The sequence below is a fragment of the Chaetura pelagica genome, unplaced genomic scaffold, assembly GCF_000747805.2.
Source record: "Chaetura pelagica isolate M959 unplaced genomic scaffold, ChaPel_1.0 scaffold381, whole genome shotgun sequence".
NCBI classification, from domain to species: Eukaryota; Metazoa; Chordata; class Aves; order Apodiformes; family Apodidae; genus Chaetura; species Chaetura pelagica.
In genome coordinates, this window is record NW_009951981.1 from 61,933 (window position 1) to 77,035 (window position 15,103).

The 15,103-nt window shown below is 38.8% G+C and overlaps 1 protein-coding gene across 1 annotated transcript in view; it reads left to right on the forward strand.

Annotated features, from left to right (window-relative positions):
* Window positions 1-15,103, forward strand: part of DPP10 (dipeptidyl-peptidase 10 (non-functional)) — a 74,079-nt gene that overhangs the window by 31,344 nt on the left and 27,632 nt on the right. Inside the window, exons 7-10 of the mRNA XM_010001295.1 lie at window positions 4,922-5,045; window positions 7,264-7,302; window positions 8,581-8,688; window positions 14,261-14,352. Coding sequence (XP_009999597.1) covers window positions 4,922-5,045; window positions 7,264-7,302; window positions 8,581-8,688; window positions 14,261-14,352 — 363 coding nt within the window. The remainder of the gene's footprint in view (window positions 1-4,921; window positions 5,046-7,263; window positions 7,303-8,580; window positions 8,689-14,260; window positions 14,353-15,103) is intronic.

Sequence of the window (15,103 nt, forward strand, 5' to 3'; positions counted from 1 at the left end):
CCTGCTGAAGTTATAACCTTAAAGCTGTGCTTCTGATTACTTGTCCTCACTTTGAGGTGCCTTGAAACTTTTGTTTAAGGGCAAGAAAGTTTTAATCCCTTCCCATACATGTATCCCAATTGTAAAATCACAGTTGTCTTGATTAAATTCCCATTGTGGTTTCAGTGCACATGCTAATGATCTTCTAGCCCTCAATTATTATATAGCATAGGTAATAATAACCATAAAAAAATTAGCACAGTCCAGAATTGGCTCCAGTCTAAGGGCCAGAGAAGTGCCACTTCCTCTCTTCACTCAGGACATTTTTGGGTGTGGAAAGGCATGAAAAGGATTGACAACCTTAAAGCTACCTCCAGCTAAACCCAAACACCTCTGTATATAGTTGTTATTTTTGCAGTTCCTACAAGAAAAAGATTTTGTGATAATTGTTCCCCAAACAATCAGGATGTTAACAATTCACAACCAATTTTAAGCTGGCATAGCTCTTGTCTACACAAATTGAGGTACCATAATTAAGTAAAGGAATAGTTTAATAGTAAATTATGCTTTACAGTTATTGATGTCATCTGGAATGCTTTCTGATTGTGTTAGTGAAAGGAACAATTTTGAGTGATGTCCTGGTTTGAGCAGTACAGGACCCCTGAAGACAGAAAACTGTTTCTCTGATTTTTAGGGCATCCAGCAACTTAATATAAGATTAAGTACATCTGATGTTCTGCCTTCATTTACTGCTTGTAGTGATTCTGTAAAAGTACTCGGTAATACTTCCCAAGTTTTGTTCAGGTTATTCTGATATAAAGATAGCAATAACACTTGTACATTTACTCTTGAAAGTTTTATTCTGTGGAAAAATTTACTAACTACTGTGTACTGCTGATGTCATAGGAAGACTGGCAGTCTTCCTTTAAACATGTGGTTTGTTTCCCCTATGCTGTTTCTATTCCATGTGTACAATTACATTGTTTTCCTCAGTGTCAACCATATTTTTTTACTACAGGGTTTTTTTCCTCATTGGTCCTAGAAAGCCAATATAAATGAACTGTGAAATATGTATGCATTCATACCATGCTAGCTCCTGGAATTCCCATTGGAAAGCTAACACTCGCCTTCTACTGCAAATCTTGAAAAAAGTTATATGGGTGCAAGTGGTCAGTAAAACCGCTGGAACTAAAGACACCTGAAGAATCCTTGTAATTGGTGATATTTAGATGTAAGATATGAATTAAATTTCATTCCTCTTCCAAAATGGAAAATGCTAAGACAGAGGAAAAGTGAAATCACACATTAAAGTTGCAGTTGATATACTAGAGCAGAGCTGTGCTTCCATACATGATGAAAAGATTTTTTGACTACAATTGTGTATTGTGTCTTGAAAGTCTCAACGTGGGGATCATCCACTGCTTGCTTTCCCCATTTTCAGCCACAGTGAGCAAGCTGCATTGGCTCTGCACTGTTCCCAAACCCTGCTGACCTGGTAGCCATCCTGCCAGGGGATTCATGCTGAACAGGAGACAAGAGCACATGCTTATTGTCACCTAGGCTGCACCACTCTAGAAGTGTGGCCAGCAGACTGAGGGAGGTTATTTTGTCCATCACCCATAAAGGCATCACCCATACCCAACTGGGCATTCAGGGGGAATGATGAGATTCTGCTGGTGGGCTGCCAAGATGGTCATGGCCAGGGCCCATGGCTGTGTGGAAATGGAGAGGACAACTTGTTAGACTGACTAAGATGGTGGCCACCAGTCCCCATGGGAAGGGGAGCTGGAAAAGTTCCTTTCAACAAAATCCCCACAGCTTACTCTCAGAAGAAAACTGCTGTACATCCATTAAAGTATGCATGGATAAAGTCTTGTATGGTGTACCAAAATATCAGCAAACTGTACTTATCTTAGCTACCTTGCAGGTCATGTCTCCATTTGTGTTGTTTTCCATGTGCGTTTCTGACAGTGATATTTTCTATTAGTATCTGGAAATTCTCATACACTTTTCAATACACAACCATATAAATAATTTAAGAATATAGTAGATATTGTAGAGCATTGTGCTCGGGGCAAGTTTCTGTTGCTTACGTACTTGGATAACAACCTGCCAGCAAACTGGTAGAGCCTAATAGGTTGGCTTTCTTTATCTGAACCCTGTTATATTTATTGTCCAAATCCATTAAAACAATCAACAAAAGTAAGGTTCTTTTTTCCATTGCCATAAAAGTTAAATGTCTTCCAGCTATTCTTATAAGCAGATGCTTTTCATAACCAGCTCATTGGCTTAAAGTTACAGGTGACTCCTTCCTTATAGTGAATGGTAAGAAGCTGCAAAGTTAGATTCTTGTTCTGGAACAGTTTCTTATTTTTAAGTTTAAAAGTGTGGGTTATTTTCCTTTGATGTTTGTCTATTTCAAATCTAAGTATCTAATCTTCAAATTTAATTATTATTTTAAGTATGGTCCCAGTGTAAATCCCTTGCCTTTGTTCAGTTTATTTTCTCAGTTGACTTTGCTAAGCACTTAGAATCACAGCCAGCAATATACACATACAGATCTTTCTAGTCACAAACATCCCAAAACTTAAGAGTGGAACAAGACATGCTGGACATTTTTGAGTGATGATAAATGTATTAGCAAACTGTGAAACTGCTTCCATAGAAGTGGATATTAACTCAGATAATAAAAATAAAGGAAAACATTCTATAATAAAGAATTTTTTTTAAAAAAATAGGTCTTCAGGCTTGGTAAAGGATGATAAACATCTTCAATATTAAACATATTTCTTATCAGCAGTGAAAAATTAATCCAGATTTCATTAAGTTACAAGTCTTTGCAAAAAAAAAGGTAATTTCCATATGTTCAGGGAAGACTTTTGCTTTCTTGACACCTACAGTTCCATTTATTTATTTTTTTTCCTTTTTTTCTCACCAAATATCCTCCAGCCCTCTCAGTCCCCAGGACCTGATCTTTCTCATTGTTCAGCACCTCCTTGGTGCAGGTGAGGTGTTCCAGCTCCTGCTGTTGAGCTGACTGTGAACCTGTCATGTTCCTGCTTCACAGGCATGAGGGAAAGTTCTACCTTCTTTATACTTACTACCTTATGTTATGGCCTTAGGCCACTTTGAAACCAAGCAACAGATTTAAATAGCTCTATGTCTGGTCAAGGAGCTTGAAGCTCTTGTTTTTATGCATTGCCTGATTCAGTCCAACTTAGAATAAAGTGAATCACATACAAGGTCCTTCAATATTGATGGGATGCTGTGGAAGGCTCCTGCTTCTTCTGTGTTTTTAGTGTTTTCTGTCTGCTTTTATACAAAGGAAGGGAGAAAGATAACTCTGGAATTTGAAAGGAAAAAATTGTAGGGCAGATGAGGGGGAAGAGGCTGAGAGTCTGAGATGAAAACTTGACTAGACCTTGAAATGGGGACACACACGTTTGGAACGTTTCCTTAAGGCTATCTTTGGGCTTCTGTCTGCACAGTTGCAATGATTCTGAATGGCCTTATGAAGACATGACTGCAGAGGGAGAAGTTTTAACCTCCTGTTTCTTGAGTTTTGCTGTGGGGAGCCAATTACTTGGGATGTGGTGTTGCACTCCTTCGTTTGTTTGTTGGATCGTTGCTTTTTGCTGTGTCACCTGGTCTCGTGTTAGGTCTTGTGTTACTTTTGGCATACGTTTTTGCTCCTCAGTGAGTTGAAAAAAAGTTTGCAAAACCAAGAATCATAAGTATTAGACTCAGAATATACCTGACATCAGCATTTCTAGTAATCATTCTGGCATCCACATACGAAAGTAACTGTCTTATTAAAAGTCAAACATAAAAGCCAAAAGTAAGTTGTGCATATTGTGCTGTTCAGATATGTTCTTCAAATACAGCGCCAGGCTGAGGAGGCTGCAATGAATTTCTGTCTCCTGCATCTTCCATGTGCAGCATCAGATTTGTCCACAGCTTCACTGTTGGTGCTGCTTAGCATCTTTTATGTACTAAGTCTTTTGAATGGATAATTAAATATGTGTAGTCAAAGAGTAATAAGATCTCCATCTGCATTAGATGTAAAGCTAATCAATATTCAAGCTAAGAGCCTTGTTTTAAAGGGGGACTGAGTTTCCGTAAGAGTTTGCTCCACCATTGTGGATAACTCAGGTGGACTGTGAAAGCTGCCAGCTGCTGTGGGTGGAGCTGCTGGCTGGGAGGACAAGCTGCAACATCTTTTCTTCTGTAACATCCCAGTCTGATCCCATAGCAGGATTGTGGGAGGAGGGTGGAAGGTATTCTGTGCATTGAGTATGTACCTAGGAAGCCTCCTTTGATTGTCCAGGGTCACCAAGGGACAGAGAACTGGACATGATGAGCTACTTGTTATAACAGAAGCTGACATGCACTGGGTGTCGCTACCCTTTTCTGCAGAAGTCCCATTATAAAATACTTGTCATTTTATAACAAATGACATTTTAAAGTGGTCTCACCTGCACTTGAACATTAGACTTACGGACCTTTTTTGTTGTTGCTTGGCAGGAGGGCTGGATTCTGTTAAAAAAATGTTTTTCTTCTGGAGATGTTTATCATAGGAAAAGAACTGATTTCTATTGGAATTTAGTGTGTGTTTTTAAGCTGGCCAGGTAGGTTTGTGTGTGTTCACAAATACATTTCACAAGTATGTGCTTCGCAGTTGGTAACGTTTCTGTATGACAGATGGCTGAGAGGGAGGTGCTAATGGAACACAAATTTCCCAGGAGAGAAGAGCATTTGGATTGAACCTTCCCATTTATCCAAACACAGATTCCAGGCATTTGGGTTATTTTCTCCATCTCTCAGTACTGCTACTGTCATGCAGTACAAATCTAGCATTTGATGAACTGCGTATTTTTTTTAAGGAAAAAATGTCTAACCTGCAATAAGAATGATCTGATTGTGTTTTCAAATGTTTCCGTAGGGAATATTACATCACCATGGTAAAATGGGTAAGCAACACCAAGGCTGCAGTGAGATGGTTAAACAGACCTCAGAATATCTCCATCCTTACAGTTTGTGAAACAACAACTGGGGCTTGTACCAGAGTAAGTCAGATTTTTCCTAAACTGTCTTTTCAAGGTTCCTTACTGCTTTTTGTTTTTATATTCAGGAAGAGATTTTCATAAATCAGTTTGTAGATGCTGTAGTTGCAAGCTGAATGTAATTAGTCAACAGAGAGAAAATAGATGTGACAAAATTCTGAATCTGGTGAGGTGATTTCATGCCATTAGCAACTTTGAGTGACGTTTTCAGAATTACTAAGCTTTGTTCATTCATTAACTTCAGTGGAAACTGCAGTTGCTGAACATTGTGTACTTTGGGTATAGCTAGTGTGGTGACAAGCTTGTCTTCTATCAGATCAGCTGCCAGGTTTCTCCCCTCTCCCCTACAGAGTTTAATTTCAGATCTTTCTGTCTCTCACAGCTTACATATGTTTAAGCAGAAGGTGTTACATTCTGATAATTCCTGCAAATTCAATGGCAGAATGAAGTAACTTTAGAAAAAATTAAATTGAAGGCAACTGGAATAGTTCATTTTGGCTGTAAGCCAAGCTGAAATGCATTTTTCTATTTGAATCCAACCACATCCCATCCCTTGACCCAGACTTTGACTTTTGACACTCCTGCATTACATCTCTCCATTTGCACAGTCAGACTCACATCTTGATTGCAGTTGGCCACTTTTCCATTCTGAGTCACGGTCTCTTCCCAGAGCTAGCTAGAAGTATAAATATTTTCTATGCTTGCTAATATCAGTACTAACAGATGCTCCAAAGTAGAGGGTATAATTTGGCAGTGTGAATGATTTGGAGTGATTAATTTAAGTCGAAATATGACCTCTGAAGAAAAAGGCTCCCATTAGTGTCTGTTGCTGAAGTCAGTCATTTTAAAATATTAGGGATTATGTATGAGCTTGTCTCCTTCTTTTGCCATTTATTCTGAATCAGAAACTGCAAATAAATCCCCAAACTAAGGATTAAGATTATGAACATGGAGACTTGTTCATTGAGTTGCTTCTTACCTGGTTCCTGCAAGCCTGGTGCCCTTCCAGTAAGAAAGTCAGTCAGGAACCACTGTGAGCAGTCACTTCTGAAAGGAAACCTCGTGTGCTTCATGGTGAAGTGGACTTGTCTGAAGTAGGTATCCAGGGAACTGTAATCCAGGGCATAAAAGAGAGAGACTGAGAAGTCCTACTCCAGAATTTACAAAGTGCAGTGAAGAGCCTTGCAGATGGGTGAGGAGGGATAGCAGTGCAGTGTCACTATGTGGAGCACAGCTCAGACAGGGCTCCTGCTTGTTAGTCTGCACAGTTCTTGTTCTGCAGCTCTGGTAATGCTCTTGGTTTCAGCAATGGATGAGGATATTGTATCAGACCATTTGATTTCAACTGTAAACTTACTTTTTCATTATTTTTTTTAGCATTTTGCACATATTCTTTATTTCAAAAAGTACTGTTTAAAACTACACGATCACAGAATCTTAGGGTTGGAAGGGACCTCTGGAGATCATCAAGTGCAACCCCCATGCCAGAGAGGGATCACCACAGAATCTTGGGCAGGTCACAGAAATGCATCCAGACAGGTCTTGAAAGTCTCCAGATAAGGAGACTCTACAATCTCTCTGGGCAGCCTGTTCCACTGCTCCATCACCCTTCTGTAGCTAATAATTTTTCATTACTTCAGTATGACTGTGGCAATTTACAACAACTGACATATATTCTATAAGTTTTTCCAACAATATGTGCATGACATTTGGGATTTTTGTTAGATGGCGTAGTGTGAAATATGAGTCTGACCAATCAAAACTAATAATTTACATTTATGTTTTTTCTCTTTGCTGATGCCACACCACAACCCATTAAATCAAGGGACTGGAATTTTAAAAAGTCTCATGCTTTGAGCTTGGTACTGGCTGTTTGCCCAGTGTTGATGAAGGACCTAAAATACCCAGTTGTCAGATGATGCCCAGAGGTAAAAAACAAATAGAACTGCCTGCATAAAGCTTTTTGATAGCTAATCAGAAAGGAGTGGAAAAGGCATTCTTAGGTCCTCTGTGGTGTTTTACCAAAAACTCTGAATAAAGCAGCTGACTTTGTAATTAAATTATTTTTTTTTTAATGTAAGTGCCAATGAAGAGATGTGAAGATTGTAACACAGCAAAAAAAAAATTTAAAAAATCATTACATACCTGGAGACCCTTTGCTGAGTGTGGGAAATATTTTTTGTCTATAGCTATTTCATAAAAACAATTTTTTCTGTTTTAGAAATATGAAATGCAGTCAGACCTGTGGCTTCCTAAACAGGTACAGTATGAATGCTGTTTCTGGGTGCATAACGTGTAATTGCTTCTTTGTAATTTTAAATTGATTATATGTTATTTTATAAGCTATTAAAATCCATTCCTTTTAAAACTGAATACTTGTTAGGATCTGAAATTATAGCAGTGTCTGTGTAAATGTTCAGATGGCAGCTTGTTTCTCTGATAGTGGGAATCTGTCACTTAGCATCCCTTGGAGGGCAATTTCACTATCTAGCTAACCATGGGTAGAGAGAGATCTGCACATCCAGCCAACATCTCAGACCCTCAAACTGAGACACCTGTCTGTGTTTGGGGAGCAATGTTCCCTTCAGTTTCTGATCTCTGTGTTCAGTTAAGTAAGCACGGAGATGACCAGCTGATTAACTACCTAACTCTTGGATGGTTAAAGATAGATCAGACGAATCCCATTCCATGCATGTCCTATATACCATGCTGGGTTTTTTCTGATTAAAAATAACTTCACCAAATTAAACCCAAAGGAGTTCAAAGATTAGAGGTTATACAGGCTATAATTGGAATGCATAAGAATAATATTTCTAAATTCATACCCAGAACAATATGTTGAACTAATATGTCAGCAAGTGATTCCATTTTCATAGCTTCAGAAGAGCTATCCAATAAATGGATGAAATACATTCTATTTAAAATACATTTCAGGCTTCATTTTGCAATGTGCAAATGAGAAATATTTTTTAAAAATCTATGCTTTGATAGCAAGTCATTTTCCTTTAATATTTTTGTGTAACGTTAGACGGGGAGAGATGGCATCACATCAGGCTACAGTTAATGGTAAGAAAGACCATGATTCAGAATATCACTTCAATGTGCTCTTTTTTTTTTCCATACTGCTTTATCAAAATCAGTGATTCTTAACCATGTACTTAGTAATGTTGCTGAGTGCAGGCCATAGAAACATTTGTTCTCCTCCTCACTAGTAGGACTTACCTCTATCATTGATTTTATGTCTGTAAAGGAATGTATCCTGGGAAGGGATGAGACTTCCAAACCTTTTGTTGGGAGGGAGAGTTTTGCAAGGGCTGTAACCAGTGCTTTAGGACAGGATTGCACAATGGCAACCACTGGCATGAACTGCATTTACCTGTAGCCACCACATTTTTCTTAATCTTAGCAGAATTTATTTAAAATCTAAGGATTTTTCTCTATTCTCTTACGAGCACAGCAACTACCAAAATCAAGTAGTCAAAAAACCTAAACTGATCTTTTATTTAAGAGTTTAATGAAAACTTTCTTACATTTGTAGAATGAAGAGCCAATTTTCTCCAAAGATGGCAGTAAGTTCTTTATGACTGTCCCAGTGAAGCAGGGAGGCCGGGGAGAATTTCACCACATAGCCATGTTTATTGTTCAGGTAAGGTTTTGGTTAACACTATTTCTAATAACCTGGTGGTCATCCAGAACCTTTACTGAGGATGCATGACCCAGGCAAAGGTTTGCACTTAGTAGAGTCTGAACAGTTGTGTTATGATCCTGTCCAGTTTGTCAATTGGTGCAGATTGATGTGTTTGTAACTTCTTGCAGAGTAAGTGGAGCTCTTTTCTTAAGACATCTGCTGTGGTGGCACGTAAGGTCTGTAAATGAAAGGTACTTCCAAAGTACTCTTTCTGGAAAATTTCATGTTTTCTTTCTACCTCTGTAGACAAGTACAGATGTTTTCTTGTTAATCCCTTCTGTTAATAAAAAAAAAAACAGAAATTCAAGAAACCTGCAGAAATGCTCATTTTATCTTACCCCCCTTTATATACACTGTATATGCAGATGTATAATAGAATCACAGAATGGTTAAGGTTGGAAGTGACCTTAAAGGTTCCAACCTCCCTGCTATAAGCAGGGGCACCTGTCACTAAACCAGGCTGCACAAAGCCTCATCCAACCTGGCCTTAAATACCTCTGGGGAGGGGTCATCCACAACCTCATTAGGCAACCTATTGCCTTACTACCCTCATGGTGAAGAATTTCTTCCTGATGTCTAACCTAAGTTTTCCCTCTTCCAGCTTAAAATCATTACCCCTTGTCCTATCACTGCCCTCTCTGGTGAAAAGCCCCTCCCCAGCTTTCCTGAAGCTCCTTCAGATACTGGAAGGTCCTGAGCCTTCTTTTCTCCAGGCTGAACAGCCTCAACTCTCTCAGCCTGTCTTCATAGCAGAGGTGCTCCAGCCCTTTGATCATCTTTGTGGGCCTTTTCTGAACCCTTTTCAACAGCTCCATGTCTCTCCTGCACTGAGGGCTCCAGAGCTGTACACATCACTCCAGGTGGGGTCTCACCAGAGCAGAATAGAGGGACAGAATCACCTCCCTCACCCTGCTGTCCACACTTCTTTCTGGCCTTAAAACAATAAAGGGAGGCAATACACAAAACTAAAGATTTTCTGAAAATTGGGACTCTTTATTACCCTTTGCAACATTTTCCAGTGGCTTCCATTTCCCAGGGTCATTGCTTTTTCTAAGTAAAAATCTGAAGGAAGACAAATTTGCACTATGACTTTGAAGGTCACTAGTATGAAGTTATGATGAACTAATAAAGGAAATTATGGCCTGGAACAGAACACTCCAAGGCATCTATTTAAATCAGCAGAGCATTAATCCAGATCCTTTAGCAGAGCCTTATGACATAGGAGAGATTATCAAGGTACTCAAAACACCAAAAGATCAGACTTGGCACCAGGCAGCTCTATTATCTCCCTTTATGACAATGTTCTGGTATGAAACATTAGTAAGTCTGAAACAAGTTCACAGTGTACTGCAGACAGAAAAAGAGAAAAAGAAATTTAATAAAAATTTAACCTGAAGAAGCAAGAACAAGATACTCATTCACTACAGTAAATATATCAAGAAAGATTCAGACAAGAAAAAAGGGATCAAAAACATGTAAAATGTTATGTTCAAAAGAAAAAAGGTGTATTAATATAGTAACCAGAAAAAATTCACACCAGAACAAAACTATTTAGTGAACCAAGTCTTATTTTGGTTTCTTTCCCAATACGGATAAGTATCTTTAAAATACATTAAATAATAGTGATGAAGAGCTGAAAATTACCTTGCAGCATTTGCAAGGATGTTACAGATACAATCAAATTTGCCTTAGATATATAAGCTCTGACGTTTGCCACTTCTAAACAGGCCAGGAAACTTGATCCTCATTCAGGAAAATACTTAAACAAAAGATTAAGCCCACTCCTATTCAATAAGATAATTAAATATATACCTGCTTTATATACCTACTTTAAAATACATGTTTTAATCCCACCAGAATAATGTTTCAAGTCAAGTTTATGATTAAGAGTTGCATATGATATCCCTTTTCTGCAGAATTGGAGCCCTGGGTACTGTACAGCTCTAAAATTCAAAACTATTTTTGTTTTGACCACCATCAGCATGAATAAACAAGTCTGCAGGGTATCACCAATGACAAATTTGGCTTTAAATATATAGCTGCTCCTGAGAAGAAAGGGAAATGTGATATCCCATGTAGCAACCATTATTCATCAATAAACAACATTCTGTGTGGTAATGGGGCTGATACAGAGCAATAAAGGCCAGGAAATGTGTTGATATGATGTGTTTTACACACTGCATTAATCTGATTGTCTATTATTTCAAAAACAAACATGGAGGCATAAAAATTATATTAACTGTTGCACATAAAGTCTGTTGTCCCCTCAGATGTTTGTCACACCTTGTGAGAACCAAAGCAGCATAACAGATGCCCTGCAGAATTTAAAGCAGGTTGCTGCTATCCAGACCATCACGGGTTTTTCACAATGAAGCTCAGATAACACTGAAATTAGGCATTCAGGTTCTCCTTACTTACCCATACTACTCAGTACTGATACCAGCTCATTAACAGAAATCATCCTCCAAGTGCAGGAAAGTTAAAACACAGAACCAACATGAACAAACATGACAAAGAAGTAAATTTTAAGGGCTCCCTTGAGATTAATTTCATCACTGAGGGTTGCTTGTCAGTCTTACAACAAATGCTTATAAATGATGGTCTTTCTCGGACTGCATTTCTTTGGCTTATACTTTAGTAAAGCACATGCCAATGATATAATTAAAGCAGATTAGCAGAAGCATCTAATTACATCTTGCAAGGGGGGGGCTACTGTTTATAAGGTTACTGCCTTTCATATATTATTTAATATGTAGAGGGCTAGATGTGTGTTTTATTGTTTTAAAATGCTTCTAGTCATTTATGAAATATTTAAAATACATTAATCTTAAACTGGGTTTGAATAATATGTATCTAGACTTTTCTTACTTTGGGTTTTGCAACTCTAGAAAGTCTCTTCTTTCCAGCCACAAAATAACATTAATGGATCAAGGCAAGAAATTCCTGCAAGCTTCATAAATTATGTATTATGCCTGTAACCTTGAAAAATAACCGTGTTTATTAGCGCTTGGCTGGGCTTTTTATTGCTGTTTCTTGTTAGATTCTGTGATCTCAATATTTAAGTATCTCTTTCAATAGTTGCAGCTTCTCTCTCTCTCTAGAGAAGAAATAGTCACTTATTGTAAATCACTGATTTGTATTTTAATAATTCCTGGAGACAACACTAAATATGAGACCCTTCTGGAACAAGGGAACAGTTATCATAAACATATGTGCAGTGCCTAGCACAAGGTCCTGATTTCAGCTGGTATTGCAAGACTTGTCATAGAGTTACTACATTATTCTTTCTCTGTGGCTCTGTTAGCAAACAGATCAATTCTAAGGGACTTGTTTCTGCCTTGCCATTTCCAGTCATGCTGGATTGATGGGCCAAGGCCAATTACATGAGGTTCAATAAGGCCAAGTGTTGGGTCCTGCATTTTGGTCACAACAACCCCAGCAGGATGGGGAGGAGTGACTGAAGAGCTGCACAGCAGAGAGGGACCTGGGGGTGCTGACTGACAGCCGTATGACTATGAGCCAGCAATATGCCCAGGTGGCCAAGAAGGCCAACATCATCCTGTCCTGCATCAGCAATAGCGTGGCCAGCAGGAGTAGGGAAGTGATCATGCCCCTGTACTTGGCGCTGGTGAGGCCACACCTGGAGTACTGTCTGCAGTTCTGGGCCCCTCATTGCAAGAAGGACACTGAGTTGCTGGAGAGTGTCCAGAGAAGAGCTACCAAGCTGGTGAGGGATATAGAGAACAAGTCACACAAGGAGCAGCTGAGGGAGCTGGGGTTGTTTGGATAAGAGTAGGCTGAGAGGAGACCTTATTGCCCTCTACAAGTAACTGAAAGGTTGTTTTAGTGAGGTAGGCCTTGGCCTCTTCTCCCAAGTGAGTAACGATGGGACAAGAGGAAATAGTCTCACGTTATACCATGGGAGGTTTAGACTAGATATTAGAAATAATTCTTTACTGAAAGCGTAGTTGGGCACTGGAAAAGGCTGCCCAGGGAGGTGGTAGAGTCACCAGCCTTGGAGGTATTTAAGAAACGTGTAGATGTGGCACTTCAGGGCATGCTCTAGTGGGCATATTGTGTTTTTCAGGATTGTGTGTAGTTGGTTATGTGGTGCGTGTGCATTGTGATCTTAGAGGTCTTTTCCAGAAGTGACAATTCTGTGATTCTGTTTTGAGCATTTTCTGCCTTCTACTTACTGATGATGATGATATGGAGCTCTGAGTGTACAAGTTACAGCTCAGAAATACAATGATTTTAACAAAAAAACCTCTTTGCCTTTATGACTTTTTGTTAGCCACATAATTGCTGAGTCCCTCTGTGCTTAAGTATGGACTGATGCTTTAGGTTCACAGAGCACTATGCCAGAAAGCCCCATTAAATCTTCACTCTAACCTCCTTTGTAACTCCAGCAGCTCAGTTTCATCCACTAAATCTGAAATACAAGATGACGTATCAAATCTTTCCTATGCAACTTTTGTTTTGAATTTGAAAACTAGGAATTTTTATATCCTGGCCAAGCATCATAGTCTTAGTACAGAAAAAAAACAACTCTTCAACTATGTTCATGGTTGAAGTTTTAATTTTTAGAAACGTAAGGGAGAATTCTACCTGTTGCACTAGAACACAGTCTTAAATGACCTTCTCATCCTTCAGGTTTCATTGTTTTTAATTTGTGTCTGATGAGGAGTCTGCTGCAGCTTCCAGGCACAGAGTTTGGTTTTACCTTAAGGCAGAAATGCATTACATCCTGGTGTGTCCTAATTCAGTTACTGGTGCATTGGCTGAGAAAACTGTCATCACTTTCTCTGAGAGAGGATTTGAATTTCCCCTTGTGGCAGTTATTTTCCTAGGCTTCAAGCCTAGGAGAGAAGCAATTTATGAGAGAGCAAGGGCTGCTTCCCACCTTGTAAGCATTTCGTTCAGCTGCCAAAATTCAGAGGCTAATACACTCTCCTTATAGACCCTGGAAAAAGAGAGGCTTCTCCAGAGTGCAGGGTGGAGCAGGGACTTTAACTACATTTAAAACCTGTGAACTCTGGGTCTGAGTTTGTGCAGTGCATTTCTCATCAAGGTTTGCCTGCCTCCTTAGATGAGGGTGTTGTTGGTGTCCTCCCCTGGCACAGCATCTTTGCAATAGTTTTGGCTCCGTACAAGCACATGATAAACATGAAAGCTTGGTGAGGACACTCTGGTGCAGAGTTTTGGCTACAGGGCGCTGAGTTAAATCCCACTGCTACACACCTATAAAGGAGAAGAAACACTAAGAGAAACAAAATATAAATATTGCCAAGATCCTTAACCTGAAAGAAAAAGTGTAATGGAAACTAAGATAATTTATATAAACTTTGAAAAGGGAAAGGGTACTTGAAGTTCAGGCCTGTCAAAGGATGAGGTTTGTGATTTAAAAATGTTACGTTGCACATTAAAGTTTAAAAAGCTGTAATCAGTAATGCCATGAACAGACAATACTGCCAGGCAAAGAAAAATGTGGCAAGTGAGGTGAAAGTTAATATTTTCCATCTCTCTCCAGGCTAAAAGTGAACAAATCAGTGTGAGACACCTGACATCAGGAAACTGGGAAGTTATCAAAATCCTGGCATATGATGAAAATAGTCAGAAGATGTAAGCATTATTCTCTTTGCTTTTGAAAACATCTGAGTTATTAAAGTAAAATCCATTTAACTGGAAATAGCATATCTGAAAATAAACAACAATATTTCTTTCATTTTTGAGCATTACTATAAATTTTACACTCCTGAGTACATAAAATGCAGTTGTAAGACAATTTATCTGCCAGTGTATTACTGCATGTGTTTTTATTCAGAGGGAAAAGGAGTGAACCGTGACATCAGTTGACTCACTGTATTTTTTAAAATGAAAGAAATGAACACACAATAGAGCAGTAATAACATTTTGGTGACTCCTGGATTCCAGAGAATAAGACACAGTAAATTTTCAGTACTTGGTACAACACCAAATCTTCAGTTTTCCTGCTTTCTTGGTTACTGCATGAGGTCTCTCAACTTTGGGGATCTGATCCCACATAATAAATTTAAATTATAAAGAGAGGTTATGCAAAACTCTCATTCACACCCAGATCACTCAGAAGTCTTTCCAAAGCCTATCTTGGTGCTTTACTGGGAAAGAAATGCAGCACATGTTAGGTGATTTTTGGGAGCCCTAAAGAACTGACACAAAACATCTGAAGGCTCCAGATAACTTTAGTGGATGTTACTTAGTCTTCATGTATATCTTGCACATGGCAAAAAATAAATAGATGTGTCTAATTCTTTAAAGTAAATTATATTTCAACAAGGACCATTTTGATGTTGTAACAATGCCTGCCATCTCCAGTGTTACTGGAGAAACACTC